The sequence below is a fragment of the Rhineura floridana genome, chromosome 13 (genome assembly GCF_030035675.1).
Source record: "Rhineura floridana isolate rRhiFlo1 chromosome 13, rRhiFlo1.hap2, whole genome shotgun sequence".
Taxonomy (NCBI): domain Eukaryota; kingdom Metazoa; phylum Chordata; class Lepidosauria; order Squamata; family Rhineuridae; genus Rhineura; species Rhineura floridana.
The window spans coordinates 3,660,006-3,684,061 of NC_084492.1; the positions used below are offsets into that span (position 1 = coordinate 3,660,006).

The 24,056-nt window shown below is 45.1% G+C and overlaps 1 protein-coding gene across 7 annotated transcripts in view; it reads left to right on the forward strand.

Annotated features, from left to right (window-relative positions):
* KATNB1 (katanin regulatory subunit B1) overlaps positions 1-24,056 on the forward strand; it is a 46,872-nt gene that overhangs the window by 209 nt on the left and 22,607 nt on the right. For 4 of the 7 annotated variants that reach the window (XM_061594382.1, XM_061594381.1, XM_061594377.1 and 1 more), the window contains exons 2-6: positions 3,223-3,494; positions 4,974-5,104; positions 7,759-7,876; positions 20,697-20,797; positions 23,029-23,070. In XM_061594382.1, coding sequence (XP_061450366.1) covers positions 3,455-3,494; positions 4,974-5,104; positions 7,759-7,876; positions 20,697-20,797; positions 23,029-23,070 — 432 coding nt within the window. In that variant the 5' untranslated portion in view covers positions 3,223-3,454. Of the gene's footprint in view, positions 1-25; positions 95-2,761; positions 3,130-3,222; positions 3,495-3,858; positions 3,962-4,973; positions 5,105-7,758; positions 7,877-20,696; positions 20,798-23,028; positions 23,071-24,056 lie in introns of those variants that run through there. The other 3 variants (XM_061594383.1, XM_061594378.1, XM_061594380.1) reach the window with 3 other exon arrangements.

The following is a 24,056-nucleotide window of genomic DNA, read 5'->3' on the forward strand; positions in this document are numbered from 1 at the left end:
GCCAGGGCTTCGGTTGTCAAGCAGCTGCCAATCGGGGTAGGGGGTGGGGGCCAGGCGGGCCGTTCGGCAGGAGCAGGCAGTGCGGAGGCGGAGGGTAGGCCGCTGGGAGCCCCAGGTCGCCCCAGGGCCCCAGGTCGCCCCAGCCCTCAGAGCATTTTTGGGGCGGCTTCCCCGGCGAGGCCCGGCCGGCCCTCAGACTTCCACTCTCGCCCGGGCTTATTCCCGCGGTGGCTGCGCTCGGTCTGCATTCCTCCTTCCTCCAGGCGGGGGGGCACCGAGTGTGTCTCAGGCGAGCGCCTCCCGCACTGTATTGGAGGGAGCATTTCCACAGGGGGGAGGGGGAGAGAGAGGAGGAGGGGGCGGTCTTGACTGCATTGTGGCATTTGTGGCTACCCGTAAATATAAGGGGCTTGGACAGACGGGAGGTAGTGGCGGCGGCGCGCGTGCCTCAGTGGCCGGTGGTCACGATGGCTGCGTGACGCTGCCTCGAATCGGAGTCTCTGCGTGTCTCTGAACGCCAAGCTGCTGGGGGTCCGCGGCTGGGAGAGGGCCATTCCCCTCGTGGCCTGCTCGTGGGACCCCCCAATTGGGGTATCTGTCTGGCCACTGCAGGAAACAGGATTCTTTCTGGCTTACCTACGCGTTTGGTCCGATCCAGTTGTGGCTGAAGCTGGCTCTTCTGATGTGCCCACAGCTGAGGAGCTGCTGAAATCCACTCAGATATGCCACCCCTGAAAGTCTGGCAGCAGCCTCATCCTGTGTGATGATGGCCTAGCATACTGTAGTGCCAAATTCAGAAATGCAGGGTCCCTTCATGATAGCCACGCCCCTCATTTTTGCTTCTGAGTTGAGAATGAGATCCTCATTAATGCCTTCTCCCACAATCTCCCTAGGAACCCAATCAGCGTGAGAGTGTTAGCTATTGAAAAGAGTCTTCTCAGTGGCTGACCCACCTCCTGTCACTCTGGTTGGCTCCAATCAGCAGGCAAGGACATATTAGAAGCATGTTAGAATATTTTTTTCAGTGGACAACACACTCCCCTTTCATGCTGATTGGCTCATAGGACACAGGAGACATAGGGAAAGTAAGGGGTCTAAGACCCCCGAGATCCTGGACAACTACACCCCTTTGAGCTAGTGCTGAGGCCCACCTTAGCCTAAAAATTGTACGTGTGGCTTGAATCGATTACATTCAAACTTGTTTTCTGTACTCGTTAATATGTGCTGGAAAGGATTGTTGTCCATAGGTTAGGTTGCAGTTTCAAAGCCTTCTTGGTCAGCAACAGAGTGGAGCATACAGGCTAGGGCTAAATCTCTCCTAGAAGTATGGTCAAAATACTTCTTGAAAAACTCCAGAGGTCACCTTCCTTTAACTTCCAGTCTTGACTGTACCTCCAGCAAGGCAGCAGGGTTAAAACTTGGCTCCTCTGTCTTTGCTCTGGAGTATAAGGGCCTCTCTTTTATGATTTTTGGAGGACTTTTTTCTTCCTCTCTGCTCCCTCCCATCAGCATTTAGCTGGAGGAAGACACTAAGCATTGAAGAAAGGAGCCAGTTCTTCAAACTCTGAGGAACATCCTCAGCCACAGAGCAAAGGAGGTAGCTGGGATTGGTCCCAGGATCCAAGCTTTCTCCACAGACACTAAGACCTTGTTCTCCCAAGCTTCTGTCCCAACCTGTTGCATCATAGGGAGCAGAAATGGCACAAACTAGATGTGAGGAGAATATCAGGGTGTACCTTGATGGCACCAAGGCTTTCAGGAAGTTTGAGTGCCTCTTCATGGCTTTCAGACAGGAACTCTGAATCTAAAATCCTCCAGACCCGCTGTCAGCTGGTGGGTAAAAGATTATGTTGCCAGGGCATACCAGAGCAAGTCTAGGTGCTCCCACTGGGCATCACAGTGTACTTGGTCCAGGAGGCAGCTACCATAGCACATTGCACAAAAGCACTCCTCTGGGTTAAATCTGTAGGGCAGCCACCTGGGTACGCCCATCCACCTTCATCAAACACTACAAGGTGGGCAAGTACCAATCTGCCAAGGCTGCTTTCAGCAGAGGGATGCTACAAGTATTGACCCAGGTTCTCCTCCCACACTCGGATGGAGAGATTTCTGCTTCTGTACATCCCTTGTCTAGTCTTCTGCTGACCACGAATGAAAAGTTGACTGTACCATGAAGTGTCCAGGACAGTGGAGAGTGAAGCATACCCATCCTGTCTGTCAAACAGGGCAGTTGGGGTCCTCTGACATGTTTTACATTTGAGAGCTTCCCATGACAACCTCCTGTTCTGTAAATTGTGATATTTCTGTGGCGTTTTTCTTGTTGACTTTTGTGGCTGGCAACCAGTAGGATTTTGTTAAGGAGTGGAAGTTAAAGGAAGGGTGCCTCCCCTTCTGGCCGGCCACTGACATTTTATTTTTCAAAAAGTGTTTTGCCCCACCTCCAGGAAAGAGTTCACTCTTGCCTGTATGTTCCACTTTGCTGATCAGAAGGATACTTCTTGGTAAGGTCCACTTTTCCTTTCAGCATAAAAGAAATTGAAATGCTCCTTGACTCTGCTCCTGTGACTTGCAAAACCCCTTGAGCGATGACTGCTGCAATCTTTAGTGGTAGTGAACTGTGCATTGGCAGGCAGTTGGCTGCCCCACTGGAACCATACCAGACTTCTGTGAAAGAAACACCATAGTTTTCTCTGGGCCTCATGACCAGGTTCATTGATTTAACATATGTCCTAAGCAAACTGGGTTGGGAACAGGGTGTCTTCTTGAAGGCTTCCTGTAAGTTCTGGGGTTCTGCTTTCAGGTTCAGTTCTGTGCCCTACTGCTTGACTGCACTGCCCCTTACAGTTCTCTAGTTGTAGTCCAAAACATCTGGATAGCACCAGGTTGGGGAAGGCTGCTGTAGGTCATTGCTCATAAGTGTAATGACAAAGGCCCATCTGCTTCCTCTTCCTCGAAAGCTCTATGCCATGTACTGCCAGAAGTGAAAAATGGCTAAATGCAATGGTTTAAGAAAAGTACCCTTTTTATTGTTGGAAGATGTATACATACAGAGAAATCAGAGTGCTTGACCGCATTCTCTGTACAGCAACAGTTCTGGGAATTGGCTGCTCTATTCTAATAAAAAGCTGTGTAAGAGGAAATCTGTTAAGATCTGCTTTAATGGTGTTTAATTGTTATGCTGCTATTAAGCTGAACTGATTTAAATGCTTCTTTTCCTCCTAGATTACTCTAAGAGCTGCTTCCTCAGATTCTGCTTGCATTCTGGAAGTAGGCTGCTGAGCATAGTTGGAGACATTTATATATTTAAAAAATAAACATTTCATCACCTTGACAGTTGTGGGACAGGACAGAAGCTTACAATCTGGTATCTGGGGGGTCGAGCCCCCCCGATGAAAACAGAGCTTTGGGGGAGAAAAGAAGACTGCTTCTCTGTAGCTGTGTGAGAAGCCCTGCGATGGCAGCTGCAGTTGCCACCAAGACAGCTTGGAAGCTGCGTAAGTGAAGTCCACTCCTGTGTTTATTATTGACTAGATCTGTTCAGTGTTTGCAGTTCTGCTGCTGTCCACTTGATCTCCATTTTTATCTTCACCAACAGTCCTGGCCTATGCTACTGCTTCATCTCCCCACTTTCTCTTCTTCCTATAATTCAACAAATCAGCCTACGCTTTCCTCCCATTCTTCATGCAGTGCTGCTTTTGTGGGGATGCTCGCTTGTGGGGCTTTAAACCTACTGTTGCTGGCTATATTCCCCCCTTGCTTCCCAGGCTCCCTCAGTTTGGCACATGAGGAGGAGAGGGAAGGGCCAAGGGCAAATCAGTTGCACGTGGTGAAGTGGTAATGCACCTGACTTGTTTGCAGAGGGTCCCACATTCAATCCTTGGCATCTCCAGGTAGGGCTGGAAAAGGACCCTTCCCAGTCCTGGACAGGCACTGCCGGACAATGTGGACAATACTGAGCTAGGTGGGTGCGATGATTGTGTGATTGCTTTCTCTTGACATTGTCTGGCCTCTGGATTTAATTGATATTTCTACCTTCTTTTAGATTTCTAATGGCCAAGGGTGATACCAAAGTATGGTGCACTAAATAGTGATCAAGGTGGAGAACAATTATATGAAAGGAAGTTAAGAATTGTTTGCTCAAAATCTCCCACTCTAGCTTGATGCTGTAGTTCCCAAGAATGAATTAGTAGCAGTCCAAGCCAATCTTACAAATAGGTTCTTGCCCTTTCAGAGGGCAGAGCCCATACCGCATATGCAGGTGCTTCAGTGCTGAGTTGGTGGCCTATATGGCTCTGCACCTCCCTCTTCTAACCTTCGGGGATGTCTAGTGTGCCCTGTAGAAGAACCCACAGAGCAAGGCAGGGCATCTGTTGCAGCACTGCAGAGAGCTCTGAGTGAGCAACTTTCTCTGAGAACTGAGCCTCTTCCAATTCTACATCTTGTAAGGCTCCATCTCTTTTTTGGAGATCTAGAATCTCTTAAAAGGGCCAATCGTCTGACCTGGAGATGAGCACTACTCTGCATTTCCTGTAACGTTGGGGTGGCAAGATACTGTAGGAGGCACTCATTTCCTTGGGCCCAGGGGGAAAAGTCCCCATAAGGATCCTGACTCCAATTCTATAAGCTTTGGTTCAGTGGGCTCCTGCCTGCTAGCCTCAGATTCAGTGGTCCACTGATTACCAGCATCAGACTTGGAAGTCAGGTACCCAGTCTGGCTGCTTAGCTGATGACATGGTTTCTTGTGCAAATATATTCAGAAATCCTTCTATGGCCAGTGGGGCTTACTCTCAGGTCAGTGAGCATAGGTTAATTATCTAAAAATGCTATAATAAAGGTAAAATATGCAGTTAAAATAGCCCCGTGTATGCCTTATCAGTAAGTGCCTGCTTAAATATATTTTTGTGGGGGTGTATAGGAGGAGAGACATGGTTCTGATAGAATGTGCTCATGTCTGCATTTGCTTTTTCACACAGAGGAAATCACTGCTCACAGCAGCAATGTTTCTTCCCTTGTGCTGGGCAAAGGTTCAGGCCGGCTGTTGGCAACTGGTGGAGATGATTGCCGCGTTAATATCTGGTCCCTTAACAAGCCAAACTGCATTATGGTAAGGACTTGTAATTGCTCTTTGTGGGCAAAGTGAGTAGGAGAGCAATCTTTGGCATTTGCTTTAGCAACCCTCCTTTCTTCATACTTTGCTTCAACCCTCCTGCAGTGGGGCACGGGGCTTCTCACTGTTGCAGCTAAGCTCTGTGTGAGAAGTGCTTCTGAGTGGGTGTATTCTGCTGGACTTATAGGGGACCTAGACTCTGATGTTATGACAGATGAATCCATTGAAGTGTCCAGAACACGGTCTTGTCTTTCATTATTGGATGAGTTTCAGTTGGTGCAGCTTGAGGAAGTGGACAAGGTGCTTGGAATGGTGCGGGCGACCACGTCTGCTCTAGATCCTTGTCCATCTTGGCTAGTGAAGGCTAGCAGGACTGGTACCACCGGCTGGGCCAAGGAAGTGATAAATGCCTCCTTGAGTGAGGGAGTAGTCCCTAGTAGCCTCAAGGAGGCAGTAGTGAGACCTCTTTTAAAGAAACCTTCCTTAGACCCAGATAACTTGAACAATTATAGACCGGTGGCGAATGTCCCCTTTTGGGGCAAGGTTCTGGAGTGGGTGGTTGCCGGTCAGCTCCAGGTGCTCTTGGATGAAACCGATTATCTGGATCCGTTTCAATCCGGTTTTAGGCCTGGTTTTGGCACTGAAACAGCCTTGGTCGCCCTGTACGATGACCTCTGTCAGGAGAGGGACAGAGGGAGTGTGACTCTGTTGATTCTCCTTGATCTCTCAGCGGCGTTTGATACCATCGACCATGGTATCCTTCTGGGGAGACTCGCGGAGTTGGGAGTTGGAGGCACTGCTTGGCAGTGGTTCCGCTCCTACTTGGCGGATCGTCGCCAGAAGGTAGTACTTGGGGAACATCGCTCGACACCTTGGAATGTTGGAAGATTCAGGACAGACAAAAGGAAGTACTTCTTTACTCAGCGCATAGTTAAACTATGGAATTTGCTCCCACAAGATGCAGTAATGGCCACCAGCTTGGATGGCTTTAAAAGAAGATTAGACAAATTCATGGAGGACAGGGCTATCAATGGCTACTAGCCATGATGGCTGTGCTCTGCCACCCTAGTCAGAGGCAGCATGCTTCTGAAAACCAGTTGCCGGAAGCCTCAGGAGGGGAGAGTGTTCTTGCACTCGGGTCCTGCTTGCGGGCTTCCCCCAGGCACCTGGTAGGCCACTGTGAGAACAGGATGCTGGACTAGATGGGCCACTGGCCTGATCCAGCAGGCTCTTCTTATGTTCTTATGGACTCTCCATTGTGGAGTCCCTCAGGGGTCGGTTTTGTCCCCCATGCTTTTCAACATCTACATGCAGCCTCTGGGTGCCGTCATCAGGAGTTTTGGAGTGCGTTGCCACCAGTACGCTGATGACACGCAGCTCTATTTCTCCTTTTCATCTTCTGCAGGTGAGTCTGTGGATGTGCTGAACCGTTGCCTGACCGCGATAATGGACTGGATGAGAGCTAATAAACTGAGACTCAATCCAGACAAGACTGAGACACTGTTGGTGAATGCCTTCCCTGCCCAGATGGTAGATGTTTACCCTGTTCTAGATGGGGTTACACTCCCCTTGAAGGAACAGGTTTGTAGTCTGGGGGTTCTTTTCGATCCTTCCTTGTCTCTTGAGGCGCAAGTGGCCTCGGTGGCAAGGAATGCGTTCTACCACCTTCGGCTGGTAGCCCAGCTACGCCCCTATCTGGACAGGGATGACCTCGCCTCAGTTGTTCATGCTCTGGTAACTTCTAGGCTGGATTACTGTAATGCGCTCTATGTAGGGCTGCCCTTGAAGACAGTTCGGAAGCTCCAGCTAGTGCAAAACGCAGCAGCCAGACTGCTGACGAGGACCAGCCGGTCAGCGCATATAACACCTGTTCTGGCCCATTTGCACTGGCTACCCATCTGTTTCCGAGCCAGATTCAAGGTGCTGGTTTTGACCTATAAAGCCTTACACGGCGTGAGACCGCAATATCTTGTGGAACGCCTCTCCCGCTATGAACCTACCCGGTCACTTCGCTCAGCATCTAAGGCCCTCCTCCGGGTACCAATCCATCGGGAAGCCCGGAGGACAGTTACACGATCTAGGGCCTTTTCTGTAGTGGCCCCCGAACTGTGGAACAGCCTCCCCGAAGAAGTACGCCTGGCGCCGACGCTTCTATCTTTCCGGCGCCAGGTTAAGACCTGGCTATGCTCCCAGGCATTTTAAGCATTTAATGTTATAATTTTAAATTTTCTACTTTCTTTTATTGCTGCTTGTGTTCATTGTTTGTAGGCTGATTTTATTGTGATATTTTGTATTTTAACTTTTTGTACACCGCCCAGAGAGCTACTCGCTATGGGCAGTTTATAAATGAAACAAATAAATAAAAATAAAATAAATAGGGTGCCACAACAAAGAGAGCTCTTTCCCCAGTCACCCCAAGGACTTGAAGGAGGACCTCTGATGAATGTAGGGAGGAAGTGAGTTTCTGCTCATTCTGGGACAGCAGTGTTGCCTGTCATTATGTGCTTGACGTTCACTTAGTCCTTGTACTATTTGTGGTCATAGGAACTGTAGTGTAATCAGTCTAAAAGTCCTTGTAGTCCTTGTTGCAGGCCCTCGTTTGGAGTGGGCCTTCTTCAGATGGCTCATTGCTGCTTTTTCATTTTGTCCAGAGTCTAACGGGTCACACAACACCGGTGGAGAGTGTGAAGATTAATACGAATGAGGAGCTGATTGTTGCAGGGTCCCAGTCAGGCTCCATTCGGATCTGGGATCTGGAAGCTGCCAAAAGTAGGTTCAAACCAGTTTTTGTACCTTCCACCTTTTAGGTTGCCCTGCAGCTGCCCTGTTTCGTCAGTAACGGAGATAGCAAGGAAGGGCAACATGTTCAGCTTTGCAAGCTACAAGGGCATCACTTGGTTCATGTTTTCAAATGTAGATCTGCAATTGTGAGGACTGCAGTGTTAGGGCCATTTGTTTTCTTGACATTTTGCCCTAAGATGTTCTAACAAGGGAAAAGTGGGCCCATTCTGCTTTTTAGACACCATCTTTTAAATATGAGAACGAAAAGAGCAAAGTGCTTTAAGACTAACATCTGGGATCCAGATACTGGCCCAGGAACACCAGGTGTTGTAATATTATTTAAGCTAAGCGGGTGTAGATGTGATCAGCCGTTTGGATGGAAGACCCATGTAGAACCGGGCGTACTGATTTCATGGATTAGATCCCACATATCAGGTGCATGAGTACTTTCTTCAGTTAACAGATAAGTCAAGGGTTGCCAACCTTTTTGGACCAGAGGGCACATCTCAAATTTTGAGAGCATCCTGAGGGGACCAGTCACAAAATGGCTGTCATGGGGGTGTGGCTTAACACAAAATTGGCGAGTAGTCATGGTGAAGCTTTTCCCATAATTATATTTCCATACTAGAAAAGGCTTGACCTGTTGAATTTCTGCCTGTCAGACGGCTGTTAAAGACACAAGAACCCTGTTTTTCCCCAACACCAACCCTAAACTATAGCCTAGGCTGTCATCCTCTACCCACTTACCTGGAAGTAAATTCTATTAAATGCTAAGATAATTACTTCTAATTAGACATGCTTACCATTGAACTGTAAGTTAACTATACAGCAAATTCTTAATGAGTGCCTGGTCTTCAGCTCCTGCTAAGCAGGAGGCATGCATAAGCCTCTTGGCAAAGTTCTAACATGTGCCTTTTGGAGGGGAGAGGGAATTCTTTAACATTCACCCACACTTATTATGTAGTACAATTTGCAGAAAATAGTTTCTAGGCACTATGTGATCTCAGACAAACCTAGCAAAGATGCATTAGTTTGCCCTTCCTTTTCTCCAAGCAACCACAAGGACTCCAAGGACTCTGAGAAGAAGCAGGAAAAGTGCACTACAAGGCAGGGCAAAGCACCAGCTCCTTAGAACCCCAGGGATTCTTACTGCCTGGTGTCCAAACAATTCACATCATTCACATTGGCTATTGACCCTGGCAGTCTGGAACGGCTGATTTATGTCACAGAAATCACTACTTAGAGGGTACCGGAACATTTTGCTCCATAAACTGTGTAGGAGAGCTAGAGACATGACTTCTTTAGAAAAATGAAAGCTCAGATTTGGTACTACTTCCTGGGGTACCACTGAAGACCCATGCAGGTGTCATGTGGTGCCCACAGGCAATGGGTTGGCAACCCCTGAGATAAGTTATTGTTAAGGCATGACCATGTTTTAGTATTTTACTGTTAACGAGACCAGTAATAATTAAGCAAGAATAATGTATAATAAAAATAAGAAATTTAGAAAGAACTATATGATTACTCCTGGAGGATGTAATGTACATTGCTAGGGAATGAATCTAAATGGCCTTGCACTAAAGTAACATTTTTGTTCACGTTAAACAATTATACGGATGAATATATGGGGTGGAATCCAATGTCCGTCATACTCAAGAGCAGATCCATTGAAATTAATGGACATGACTATCTTAGATCTATTAATATCAATAGGTTTACTTTGACTATAGCTTAGGTGTATACGCTCCATAGTTTGTCAATAATAAAAAAGTAATGGACTCTGTTCAGAAAATGAGAAACTGAAAGAGGCCCTCTCTGTTTTTATTCCTTATTTTGCTACAAGTTGAATGATCTTGCTAACAAAGTAAGCTATATGGACTTTTCAACATGTAAATAACTTGAGCAGAGTTACAACTTGAAATCAGAAATATTTTTTCTTTAATATGTCAAGCAGTTGCATCAAAAAAGAAGTTGCTGTGCACCTTGTCATGTGCTAGCTCCAAACCAGGGGCTCAGTGCAGACCCAGGACCCAATTTCCCACCCAGGGCAATTGATCCTGGCAAAATATCTCCCCTTGCCGACACCAGCCCTGCAAGGTAGGTAGACTGCCACCACCCCTTAGCCTGATTACCCACTCTGAGTCAGGGGATACCCAGAGCACAGGAACAATCCTGCCAGGGATTCCACAAGACAAGAGCCAAACAGGCACTCCTCATCCTGGAGGCCCAGGCAGACCCACAACACGGTAGTCTGTGGTCAGCGGCCAAGGTACTAGATTCAGAGCCAAAATTCTCCTCCAGCAATCAACACACATAAGTAAATAAGAAGTAGCTTTATTCAATAAAATATAAGTGCACAATTTATAGCAGCAAAATGGTTCCTTAAAACCCACACCCAAAAAGGGGCCAGGTAAAAGGGTACAAACAGGGAGAGAGTTCAATCACAAACAGAAAATAACAAAACTAACTAACCTATTCTATGTTTACTGAAGAGGTAGTTGTTGTAAAGTCTCACCTCTCCCCAGAGAGGCATAGCATGGGTAGTGAAGGCAGTGGAACCCACACAGGTAACCACCTATGCAAGATGGAACCCAGGGGAACAAAGGCTAAAGATTTTCTCCCCATATTTAAGGAAAAGTCCCTAGTAACAGACTATACTAATTAGCCATTTGGGGGCTTTCTCATGAGATAATTCTTCTTCAAGTCTTTGCGCCTAACAGGCACGTCCGCCCCTCCATTCCCAGGCCAAGCTGACCTTGAGTACCAGGCCCTTACAGATAAGCAGGTGTCTTGAAACAGGCCTGCTAATTAGCTGCAGCTGAGGAATGAAACAATAAAATTTTCCACTCACAGAGAGAGAGAGCCCTCATTTCTGAACAAGATGAAATTCCACAATTCTTTGCATGAGAGCTATGTTACATTCAAGCTTTTGACAAGTTCTTGACACACCTAATCTGACTTACCCAAAAAGGTTTCAGCTATGTGTCTAAATTCATTATGTAGTAGATTAGTATAGAGCTGCTGTTAGTCCAATTAGGCGTACTCAAAATTTCATCATTGTTAACTCTTACGCCATTCACTTTAGAGATATGAATGGAAACCGCTTCTCCCTCCTTACAGATTCATTTTACAAGGTCGTCGAGTCCAACTGCTTGCTCAGTGCAGGAATCCAACTTAAATCATATGCGACAGATGGCTGTCCACCTGCCCCTTGAATGCCTCTAGTGCTGGGGAGCCCATTACCTCCCCAGGTAATTGGTTCCATCGTCATACCGCTCTAACAGTTAGGAAGTTTTTCATGATGTTCAGCCAAAATCTGGCTTTCTGTAGTTGAACCCATTATTCCATGTCCTGCACTCTGGGATGATTGAGAAGAGATCCTGGCCCTCCTTTGTGTGACAACTTCTCACGTACTTGAAGAGTGCAATCATATCTCCCCTCAGTCTTCTCTTCTCCAGGCTAAACATGCCCAGTTCTTTCATTCTCTCCTCATAGGACTTTGTTTCCAGTCTCTTGATCATCCTTGTTGCCCTCCTCTGAACCCATTTCAGTTTGTCTACATCCTTCTTGAAGTGCAGTGTCGAGAATGAGGCCTAAGCAGTGCTGAATACAGGAGAACTACATGCCATTTGGAAACTACACTTCTGTTAATGCAGCATTTACCTTTTTGCAGTCGCATTGCACTGTTGGCTCATATTCAGCTCATAACCAACAATTCCAAGATTCTTCTCGCATGTAGTGTTGCTGAGCCAAGTATCCCCCATCTTATAACTGTGCATTTGGTTTCTTTTTCCTAGGTGTAGAGCTTTGTAATGTAATGTAATGTAATATTTTATTTCTAGGCCGCCTCTTGGCCAAATAGGCCCCCAAGGCGACTTACACACAAATAAAAATACAAATACAAAATACAAATAAAAACAATACAATTTACAAAAAAAAAAATCAAACTAACAAAGTCCTAACATCTCTAAACAAACAGGAGCAGCAAACCAAAAGCATTAATCTTCCTGGTAAAGGGCAGTCCCCAGAAGAATGTCACTAGGAGCAGGGGTGGGGGGCAAGGCAGGTGGAAAAGCTGGCCCCTTGATGGTCCCAGCACATCCCTATTAAATTTCATTCTGCTTATCCCTATTAAATTTCATTCTGCTGTTTTCAGCCCAATTCTTCAGCCTATCAAGATCACTTTGAATTTTGTTTCTGACTTCCAGGGTATTAGCTATCCCAATTTTGTATCATTTGCAGATTTGATAAGCATTTCCTGCACCTCCTCATCAAAGCCATTAATAAAAAAAGATTAAGTGCATTAGGCCCAGGACTGAGCCCTGCAGTACCCCGCTCAATACCCACCCAATATGCACTTTGATAAGGAACCATGGATTAACACTCTTTGAGTGCAATTCTGTAGCCAACTGGATCCACCGTTGTTCCATCCAGCCCACATTTAGCTAGCTTGCTAATTGGAATATCATGGGACACTTTGTTAAAAGCTTTGCTGAAGTCGAGATATATTCTGTCCACAGCATTCCCACAGTCTACCAGGGAGGTTACCTGATCAAAAAATGAGATAAACATTAGCCTGGCAGGATTTGTTCTTGACAAATCCATGTTGGCTTTTGGGCCACATGTTCCCCACCCCTGCAGTAGAGCAAGGGAACAAAGCAGGATCCAGGTTATTACAGTATGACAAGTAATGTCTGGTTGGGGTGTTCATTGTCTGGAGCTTGTAGCCCAGGACTGTTGTATACCTACAAGGCAGCAAAACTGATCCTTCCAATACTCTTCTGTAGATTCAGGGAAACATGCTCACAGTCACAGCCAATTTTCCTACCAAGGTGTGTGTGTCAGTCATGGGAGGGGAGATGCACAGTGGCACCACCAAGTTGCAAGACCTTCAAGCAGTGGCTCTACTACTTCTGCCTTAGTTAAACATGTGTGAGCAAACTTGGATGTGCAAGTTGTTGGTTGTGCCATTCTAGACCTTTGCAAGAAGGCATTCTCATGCATCTTGTTTTGAAGCCCTCCAATAAGTGATCTCTTTGTCTTGATAATTAGTATCAAGGTGAAGTGAATATTCTGCAGTTCTAGAATGAAGAGGTGGCAGGTAACAGGCACATTCTGCCTCTTGGTGTTCTCTGTGAATTCTCTCCACGTCAGATTTTCTCCAGTGTTTTATGGTGGGGAGAAATTCAGGTCCATCTACACAGATGTGATCATTCCATACTGATTGAATGAAGCTCAGTTCTCAAGGAAGACATTGTTCCATTTCAGTGCAGAAACCTCTAGGTCCCAGTGTCCATCTAGATCTGGTTTGCATCCAGCTAATCACCTGGAGGTTGAGCAACACCAATTAGAATTTAAAGGCTAAGCTGTGAGACGGTTCTTTTTATCACTTTTTCCTCTTGCCAGACAGCAGCAAACAGGATTATATGACCATGTGGAAATAGAACATTATTTTGTGATACTCGCAACCGTGCTTATTATTTATTTATTTAAAATAACTCCGTCCTGCCCTTCTACCCTAAAATATGGCACTTGGGGAGGCTCACAGTGAAATGATACACAGTGAAAAACACAAAAACATTAAAATAGAGAAAAATACATAAAATACAGTTAAGAAATCTAAGGGAGTGATATTAAAAGGGGACTAAAGAGGTAAAACTAAAAGGGAGGGGGGATAAAATCAGTTGCAGACTCTGCCTTCAGTCCCTCCCAAAGACTCTCCGGAACAGGATGATTTTCAAAAGTCTGGGAGGGAGCAGAGCAGGCTTCTTGGAGTAGAATATTGCAAAGCTTGGGAGCAACAGATGAAAAGGCTCTCTCCCATGTGCCTGCCAGTCTGACATCTTTCATTCCAGGTATGCAGAGGAGACTAGGGGCAGCTGATCTTAAATCACAGTCAGGTACATATGGCCATAAGCAGTCCCTCAGGTACATTGGTCCAAGGCCCTTTAGGGCTTTAAAGGTCAAAACCAGCACTCTGAATTGGGCCTGGAAACAAATTGGGGGGAGCCAGCGGAGTCAATAAAGCACAGGGGTGATATAATCCCCACGCAGCAATCCAGTTAACATTCTGGCTGCTGCATTTTGAACCTACTGCAATTTCTGAACCATTTTCAAAGGCAGCCCAACATAGAGTGTGTTACAGTAATGAAGCCTCAACATCACCAATGCATGTGTCACTGTGGCCAAGTCAACAGCTTCCAGGAATGGGCGCAGCTGGTAGACTACTCTTAGTTGGTCAAAAGCATTCCTGGCTACTGCAGCCACCTGATATTCAAGCTTCAGGATCCAGGAGTACTCCCAAACTGTGGACCTGCTCCTTCAAGGGGAGTGTGACCCCGTCAAGAACAGGCTGCAGCACTATACCTGGCACAGCTTTTCCTTTGACCAGCAGCACTTCCGTCTTGTCTGGATTAAGTTTCAGTTTGTTAGCCTACATCCTGCCCTTCACAGCTTCCAGGCACCGGTTTAGGATGAGCACTCCCTCCCTGCAATCAGGTGGAAGGAAGAGAGAATTGTGTGCCATCAGCATATTGCTGACATTGTTCTCCAGATCTCTGGATGGCCTCTCCCAGCGGTTTCATATAGATGTTAAAGAGTGGCCAGGGGGTCAAACAGTAGCCTTCCAGCACTACTTCCTGGGACCTGTCCGCCAGGTAGGACTGGAGCCACTGTAGGACGGTGCCTCCCAATCCCATTCCATATTATTATTATTATTAACATTTATTAACTGCCCATCCAAAGGTCCCAGGGCGTGTTACAACAACTTTAAATAGAGCATTAAAAACCAGCCTAAAATCACAAAGCAGGGTTGGTGTTCCTGTCCTGTCCTTTTGCATTTCATCGCTTCCTGTCATGGAGCTTCACTGAAGACCTCTTGGGTCCCTTTTAAGTCTGCTTAAGGAAACCTATGTAGAAGGTCGTGATCACCATCACACTGCCCAGAGGCTTGGGCCCCTTTTCAGTCAAGGAGGAGCTAAGCATCCCCCACAGTTTAGGTCTCTAGTCAGTCTCTGTTTTTGAGTCAGAGGAGGAGTCGGATGTTTCCTGCTAGTTTATAACCGGTTGCAAGGGAACTAGTTTTTCCCAATTTTTACCTCAATCCCAGTAGAATATGCATGACATGAGAAGGGTTTGAAGGCATACATCAGGGATGGGGAACCTTTTTTGGTTCCATGAGCAGGGTCTTAGCAGGATTGGCCTTGTGGGCCAAATTTGACAGGGTGGTGGGGCCACCTATCTATTAACCACATGCCATTATTATAATGTCATGATTGACAGGTGGGTTGTCTTGCCCACCTATCAAAATCCCTTGTGCCGGCTTTCCAAGCGCCCTGGCTGTCGGGTGCTTGGGAACTGCAGCACAAGGGGCTGGCAAAGTGTTTCTTTCTCCCCTCCCTCTTGGGGAGGGGGAGGGGAGAAAAAAGCCTGCATTTTATCTGCAGCCAAACTCGTCCACTGTCAGGCAGGGTTAAAACCTGCTGCGTTGGCTGTGTGCACCTGTTTCCTCCTGGAAACGGGCATGTGCAGCAAAGCAAACAGACCCTCAGCTGGGGAGGGGGAAGTCCCCACTTTCCCTTTCCTAGCTGTCGCTTGGGAAAAAAGAGCTCCTTGCTTTGGCTGCACATGCCCGTTCCCAGCAGGAAACAGGTGCACACAGCCAACGCAGGATTGATCTCTGCCCATCAGCTGATGGCACAAATGATGTCAGCTGATTGACAGGTAGGTGTAGTTTAGGGGAAATGGCCTCAAGGGCCGAATTGGGCTCCCTGGCAGGCCAAGATTGTTGGACAGTCAGTTTGTTTTGTGAGCAGAGGATCCAAGAATAGCGTTTCTGAAGTTTCACTGTTACTATAATGATTAGGATTGCTTAGTTATAGGCTTGAATACTATACTATAAACAAAGTGTCTTTGTGGTGAATATAACACATCCATAAAATGGCGCTAAAATATTTAGTCAGCATCTGCACAGTGATACACAATGACTGATGTTTGAGCTATACATCAGGAAAGGCATGTGTAAAAAGGATAGTCTTTTTGGAAGAAAGTATTGCTTAATAGTAATAGACAGCTGAGTTCCACAACTGAGGTGCAGGTACACTAAATGGCTTGTAGAAGCAACATCTATGTTGTTGTTATGTGCCTTCAAGTTGATTATGACTTATGGCGACCCTATGAATCAGTGACCTCCAAGAGCATCTGTTATGAACCACCCTGCTCAGATGGTCTGTGGCTTCCTGTATGGAATCAATCCATCTCTTGTTTAACCTTCCTCTTTTTCTACTCCCTTCGGTTTTTCCCAGCATTGTCTTTTCTAGTGAATCATGTCTTCTCATGATATGTCCAAAGTATGATAACCTCAGTTTCATTATTTTAATTTCTAATGATAGTTCTGGTTTAATTTGTTCTAACACCCAATTATTTGTCTTTTTCACAGTCCATGGTATCTGCAAAGCTCTCTTCCAGCACCACATTTCAGATGAGTTGATTTTTCTCTTATCTGCTTTTTTCACTGTCCAACTTTCACATCCATACATAGAGATCGGGAATACCATGGTCTGAATGATCCTGACTTTAGTGTTCAGTTGCATTTGAGGATCTTTTCTAGTTCTCTCATAGCTGCCCTCGCCAGTCCTAGCCTTCTTCTAATTTCTTGACTATTGTCTCCATTTTGGTTAATGACTGTGCCGAGGTATTGATAATCCTTGACAAGTTCAATGTCCTCATTGTCAACTTTAAAGTTACATAAATCTTCTATTGTCATTACTTTAGTCTTCTTGATGTTCAACTGTAGTCCTGCTTTTGTACTTTCCTCTTTAACTTTCAACAGCATTCATTTCAAATCATTACTGGTTTCTGCTAGTAGTATGGTATTGTCTGCATATCTTAAATTATTGATATTTCTCCCCCCAATTTTCACTCCTCCTTCATCTTGATCCAATCCGGCTTTCTGTATGATCTGTTCTGCGTACAGATTAAACAAGTAGAGTGGTAAAATACACCCTTGTCTCACACCCTTTCTGATTGGGAACCAATCGGTTTCTCCATATTCTGTCCTTACAGTAGCCTCTTTTCCAGAGTATAGGTTGCGCATCAGGACAATCAGATGCTGTGGCACCCCCATTTCTTTTAAAGCATTCCATAGTTTTTCATGATCTACACAGTCAAAGGCTTTGCTGTAATCTATAAAGCACAGGGTGATTTTCTTCTGAAATTCTTTGCTCTGTTCCATTATCCAACATGTGTTTGTGACATTATCTCTGGTACCTCTTCCTTTTCTAAATCCAACTTGGACATCTGGCATTTCTCGCTCCATATATGGTAAGAGCCTTTGTTTTAGAATCTTGATCATTACTTTACTTGCATGGGATATTAAGGCAATAGTTCAATAATTACTGCATTCCCTGGGATCCACTTTCTTTGGAATTCCAGTCTGCCATTGTTTAGTTTTCCATATTTGTTGATAAGTTTTTGTCAAAATTTGGACAGATTCAGTCTCAGTAACTTGTAGCAACTCAGTTTGTGTGCCATCTGCTCCTGGTGATTTGTTTCTACCAAGTATTTTAAGAGCAGCTTTCACCTCACATTCTAAAATTTCTGGTTCTTCATCATACAGTTCCTCCGTGAATGAATCTGTCATCCTGTCATCTCTTTTATAGAGTTCTTCAGTGTATTGCTTCCATCTTCCTTTTATGTTATCTCTGTCAGTCAGTGTGCTCCCCTGCTGATTATTCAGCATCCCTACTCTTGGTTTAAATTTCCCTTTCGTTTCTCTGATCTTTTGGAACAGGGCTCTTGTTCTACCCTTTTTGTTGTCCTCTTCTATTTCTATACAATAACTATTGTAATAGTTCTCTTTGTCCCTACATACTAGTCATTGTATTATTGCATTTAGGGTTGTAACCATGTTTCTATGTCCTTTTGCTTTTGCTTTCTTCTTTCTTCTACCATTTTAAGAGTTTCTTCAGTCATCCGTTGAGGTCTTTCTCTCCTTTTAACTAGAGGTATTGTCTTTTCTGTTCAGGGGTTCATATACTAATGGTCAGACCTTGAATTTGCTCAGGTGTCATTTTATTTATTTATTTTATTTATTTGTTTCATTTTTAAACCGCCCATAGCGAATAGCTCTCTGGGCGGTGTACAAAAGGATTAAAATACAAAATATCATAATAAAAACAGCCAAACAATAATAAACACAAACAGAAACCACAGAAATATAAAAATAAACATATTAAAATGCCTGGGAGCATAGCCAGGTCTTAACCTAGCGCCAAAAAGATAGCAGCGTCGGCGCCAGGCGTATTTCTTCGGGGAGGCTATTCCACAATTCAGGGGCCACTACAGAAAAGGCCCTAGATCGTGTAACTGTCCTCCGGGCTTCCCGATGGTTTGGTACCCGGAGGAGGGCCTTAGCTGCTGAGCGAAGTGACCGGGTAGGTTCATAGCGGGAGAGGCGTTCCACAAGATATTGCGGTCTCACGCCGTGTAAGGCTTTATAGGTCATGACCAGCACCTTGAATCTGGCTCGGAAACAGATGGGTAGCCAGTGCAAATGGGCCAGAACAGGTGTTATATGCGCTGACCGGCTGGTCCTTGTCAGCAGTCTGGCTGCTGCGTTTTGCACTAGCTGAAGTTTCCGAACTGTCTTCAGGGGCAGCCCAACGTAGAGCGCATTACAGTAATCCAACCTAGAAGTTACCAGAGCATGAACAACTGAGGTGAGGTCATCCCTGTCAAGATAGGGGCGTAGCTGGGCTACCAGCAGAAGGTGGTAGAATGCATTCCTTGCCACCGAGGCCACTTGTGCCTCAAGAGACAAGGAAGGATCGAAAAGCACCCCCAGACTACGAACCTGTTCCTTCAAGGGGAGTGTAACCCCATCTAGAACAGGGTAAACATCCACCATCTGAACAGGGAAGGCATTCACCAACAGTGTCTCGGTCTTGTCTGGATAGAGTCTCAGTTTATTAGCTCTCATCCAGTCCATTATTGTGGTCAGGCAGTGGTTTAGCACATCCACAGACTCACCTGTAGAGGATGAAAAGGAGAAATAGAGCTGCGTGTCATCAGCGTACTGGTGGCAACGCACTCCAAAACTCCTGATGATGGCACCCAGAGGCTGCATGTAGATGTTAAAAAGCATGGGGGACAAAACCGACCCCTGAGGGACTCCACAATGGAGAGTCCAAGGTGTCGAGCAAAGTTCCCCAAGTACTACCTTCTGGTGACGATCCGCCAAGTAGGAGCGGAACCACTGCCGAGCAGTGCCTCCAACTCCCAACTCCGCGAGTCTCCCCAGAAGGATACCATGGTTGATGGTATCAAACGCCGCTGAGAGATCAAGGAGAATCAACAGAGTCACACTCCCTCTGTCCCTCTCCCGACAGAGGTCATCATACAGGGCGACCAAGGCTGTTTCAGTGCCAAAACCAGGCCTAAAACCAGATTGAAACGGATCTAGATAATCGGTCTCATCCAAGAGCACCTGGAGCTGACCGGCAACCACCCACTCCAGAACCTTGCCCCAAAAGGGGACATTCGCCACCGGTCTATAGTTGTTCAGGTCATCTGGGTCTAAGGAAGGATATGTAGGCAGCTGGTGCAGACCATTAAGCAGAGTTTTTATATGCTGTTGATGGTAAGCCCCCCCTCAGCAGTCAGGCTCCTGCATTCTGCATAAGATGCAGCTTCTGAACCAAACACAAGGGAAGCCCCACGGAGAGTGCATTGCAGTAATCTTAATTTTGAGGCCATTGAAGCACAGCAGCCAGGCTATTCCAATCCGTGGCTGCAGTTTATAGTAAAGCACCCCAAGTGTGACCCCATCTGGAATGGACATTTATCCTTCTCTCAGGCACTGGAGCTACTCACCCACAGGACTTCTGTCTTAATGGGATACAACTCCATTTATTGATTTATATATTGAAATGTTACAGGTTTCACTGATTGGTCTAATGATGCTATTGTTCCAGCAACAATTACTGCTCAGGAGGGCAAGCAGCTGTTACCCTCAAGTTCTTCTTTTAAAAAACTACTGTCTCCTGGGGTGGTGGAAGAACTTCGCACATACTCATAGTATTTTCATATTTTATAAATGAAAGTTGTCAGGGGTCACAAGCACACAGGAAGTCAGTCCAGGCTACCACAGAGTCCTGCATTTCTGTATCAGGCCCCAAGAGTATTCTGTAAAGCTGCTGGAGAGAGAGGCTGAGGCTAGTCTCTCCTAAAAGACCGTTGTTTGTGCAGTTAGTATAATTCTGTGTTCTTTTTTACTGCTGTAAAAAAGGCTTCTAATATTTAAAATATTTTTAAATTTGGCAATGTTTCACCAATTCATTGACCAAGGCATTGGGTTTGTGGGGTTTTTTTATTGATCAGGTGCCAGACCTACTAAACAATAAGTGTTGTTTTGTTGGCATTCAAATATTTATAATTTGGCCCAATAATATGTCATCTCTTTTATCATGTTTATAATGCTTAACCTCGTCAAATATCTTTCCGCCATGACTGATTTTATTTCATAAAAACAGATTTTAATTTGATACGTTTGATAGAGAGTTGCAAGTTCAGTTTTAATAAATTATAAATGTAGACTTGAACATAATTGTATTAAATTCTGATTTCATTCTACACTGGGTTTTTTTTTAAAGACAGATTTAACGGAACCATTAAAGTAACAAGTCCGATTTAAATTGAAACCCTGTGTCAACTCTCTTGTCCAGTGTGCATCTGTCAGTGGCAGAACTGCTAACTCTTCTTAGACCATGCTTGCTTCTCCATTTGTTCCATCCCTCACTTTCCCATCCAGTTCTCCGTACCTTAATGGGCCACAAAGCAAATATCTGCAGCCTAGATTTCCATCCTTTTGGAGGCTTTGTAGCTTCAGGATCCATGGACACCAACATTAAGGTAAGACTCCTGTGCCTCTCTCACTCTATACATGTGTATTTTGGAAAAACAAGCTCCTTTGAGGGATATTCCCAAGACATCATTGGCATGTTTGTTAGGGTTCATGGGGGCTCCGAATACTTCTGCTTGACTTTTTTGAAGAAAGTTGGGAATAAATTCCTTGCTACTTTTTACCCCATGATGATCTGTTGGTAACTTGATTGTGTCCATCTATCACAAGTTTCCCATGTCCCATTACAATTCATATGAGCAGCTGAACTATCTCAGAGATCTGTCCTTTCCTCCATTACTTGGAGGTCTGGATGTAGGAAACACCTTTGCATCTATCTTTTGCTCATTGTTATAGAGAACAAACGAAAAGGGTACTCTTATCTGGGTTAGTCTGGCCTTCACCAAACTTGCACCGTTCAGATGTTTTAGACTACAACATTCTTCAGCATCAGGTATCACAGCTGTGCTGACTGGGACTAATGAGAGTTGTAGTCAAAAACATCCGTAGGGTGCCAGGTTGGTGAAGGCTGGATTAGTCCAACAACATGCCCTGTATCTCATTTTCTGGAATCCAGGCAACAGCACTCAGATCTACACACTGTTGATGCAAGGTGGAAGGAAGGTTGCAAGGAGCTTCTTGAATAATATGATTTGTCTCTGTATTAGGATGTGGGTTGGGCACAAAACAGTGATGATCTGAGAGAGGCATCATGGTTATCTTATATTTGGTGCTGACTGCTGTTGAAGAACATGATGGGTGATGTTCTAACTGGAGAGAAGCTGGAGAGGCGGGTATTCCCTGCTGTTTTTGCTTGTCATGCTGCCATATGCATAGGAGATCAGAAAAGGATGAATTTCACAGAATTACAGATGATCAGAGATGGAATGCTTTCTGTATGAGAGCACATGTGGGGAAGGGAACTTGTGGCCCTTGTGACATTGTTGGACTTCCAGTCTGGATAGTTGTGTGCTGGATAGTTGTGTGCCCATAGCACATAGGTACTGGTGGCAGCAACATTGATCATATTGAAAGAAAGTACCACTGGCCACCTGTTAACTTTACCCTTGCATGTATAGTATCTACATAGGTGGTCCAGAGTATCCACCCCACCTTTTGTTGCCGTGTAATGTCTGATGATATCTGGTTTGTGCTGTTCACCACACACTACCATGTCACAATGCATGGTTGACAGTAGAAGCACCAGTTTCCTTTTTGGGGGGATGTGCAATATAAGTGTGTTTTCACCATCAAGCAAAAGATTGAAGAGTGAACTTGCCTATGGAGATTTGGCAGCAGGTCTATTGGTATGTAGGGTTTATTCCTCCTAATGGTGCCAACATAAGTAAGATATTTCTGAAGCAAATGTTCAGCCAGCTCAGTGCTGGTGAATAGGTTGTCCCCAGCTACATTCCTACCACTGTTGTGTCACAGCTCTAGCAGCTTGGTAACAACATTGCAACCAAGCTGGGCTTCCCATGGCCCTCCAGGCTATTTGCCATGGTCAATGTCTCCCTTCAGAGGGAATGTCCTGCACATTTCAAGTACATCCCCCCAACTCATGAGGGATGCTTGGAATCAGTTGTGGATGGATGCAGATTAGTAACTTCCCTTCCCATCCCAGCTTCTCCCAGAAAATGGGGGGGGGGAATAGTCTGGGCAAAGAAAGGGGTTTCTCTCCTTTGAATGCCATAAATGGGGTGGGAGGGGGTGTTCATAATACTTTACTGGCACTTACTTATTTGTAAAATAAAGCTTTCTTTGTAGAAGCAATGTTTTTTCTCCCAAAAGCCAAAAATGTGTCCTTCTGCAACAATGGGGCCTTGGTAATTGCCTTTTTTTTTACTGCTTTGTCATGTGACTGCAAGTTTGTTTTCTCTTGCAAAGATGAGGGGGGAAATTTATTCCCATGCTCCTTTGTTGACCTGCCCCTGATCATTTTTCTATGAAAAACCCATGGGGTGTTTTGCTACCCCAATCTGCTAACATTGTGGCAAAACTCAGTGCATTTCTGGGACATGTTATGCCCCAGATATTTTTTTGTTGTTGTTTTTGTTTCCAGAAGGAAAATAGTTATTTGTAACTGTCTGAAATTTGGAGACATTGTACGGGTGACAATTTGTGACACTGTGCTAGAAATACTACCCTGTAGGTCCACTTATGTGAAAACTACTCTGAGGGTAGGTTTTTACCCCACAAAATTAGATGAAGCTAATTACCTTTGTATGTTTCCTTTATGCAGCTTTGGGATGTGAGAAGAAAGGGTTGCGTCTTCAGGTACAAGGTAAGAAAGAAAGTATGTTTCTCTCTCGACAGGGCACCCCTAAAATCTGCTTCTGCCACTTGCTGTTCTTGCATGTACAGTTGGTACAGTGCTTCATTTTGGAGGCCTCATTGTGACAAGGGTGCCTGTACTTGTAATGTACCAACAATGCAGCCACAAAAGTTCTCAGCTGCGTTATTACCGAAAGATTCTGCAAAGTGGGAGCCTGCCAATTTCCCTTTTCTGGAAAGGTTCTGGGCAGTTTACAAAATTTCCAGTGTCTCTTTCATATGACCAAGACCTAAGTTTTTGACTGGTTAGAGAATGGAACCCTCTGAAAAACCCAGTGTAGAAGACGGGAGACCTGCACAAAAATGCCCTCATTGGAATAGCCCACAAGAGTCTGCCCACTCAAGAGTTTCCTCAACTGAGGGTGGATTTTTCATGATCACAATCACCCTATAATTACTTAAGTGATCCTGGATAAACCCAGCCTGTATGACCCTTGAAGAGTTAAATATTGGAACTTTGTATTATGAACTATAGTTAGACGCTTGGACTTCTCTTTGCTCTGTTTTTCAGTTTCATTTGTGTTCTCTACCCAGCTAGCAATAAAGAATAATGTTTGCCTACAGCAAGAAGTAAGAGTTTATTTATTCTGCAGTAATTGTGATGAGTAGAGCAGGATTGGGTGCTTATTGCTAAAGGGTGAAATAAAAAGATAACTTAAACTTATCTGAAAAAAATCTACCCTAAGTTACCCTTTACTATTTTAAAGTACTCACAATTGTAGTGACTTTTTTTCTTGAGTACTTGATGGCAAAGGATGGATGGAAACAGTCCTAGAGGAACAGAAACACTGCTGTGCACACTATAGTTAGCTGGCTGGTGGCCACCTAGGCTATAGCTCAGGCCTAATTTCTGATTTTTCCCAATATATGCAGTTCAACATGAGGCCTTTTCAGGGTTTCTGGGCAGAAAAATCAACCAACCAACCAACCAGTCAA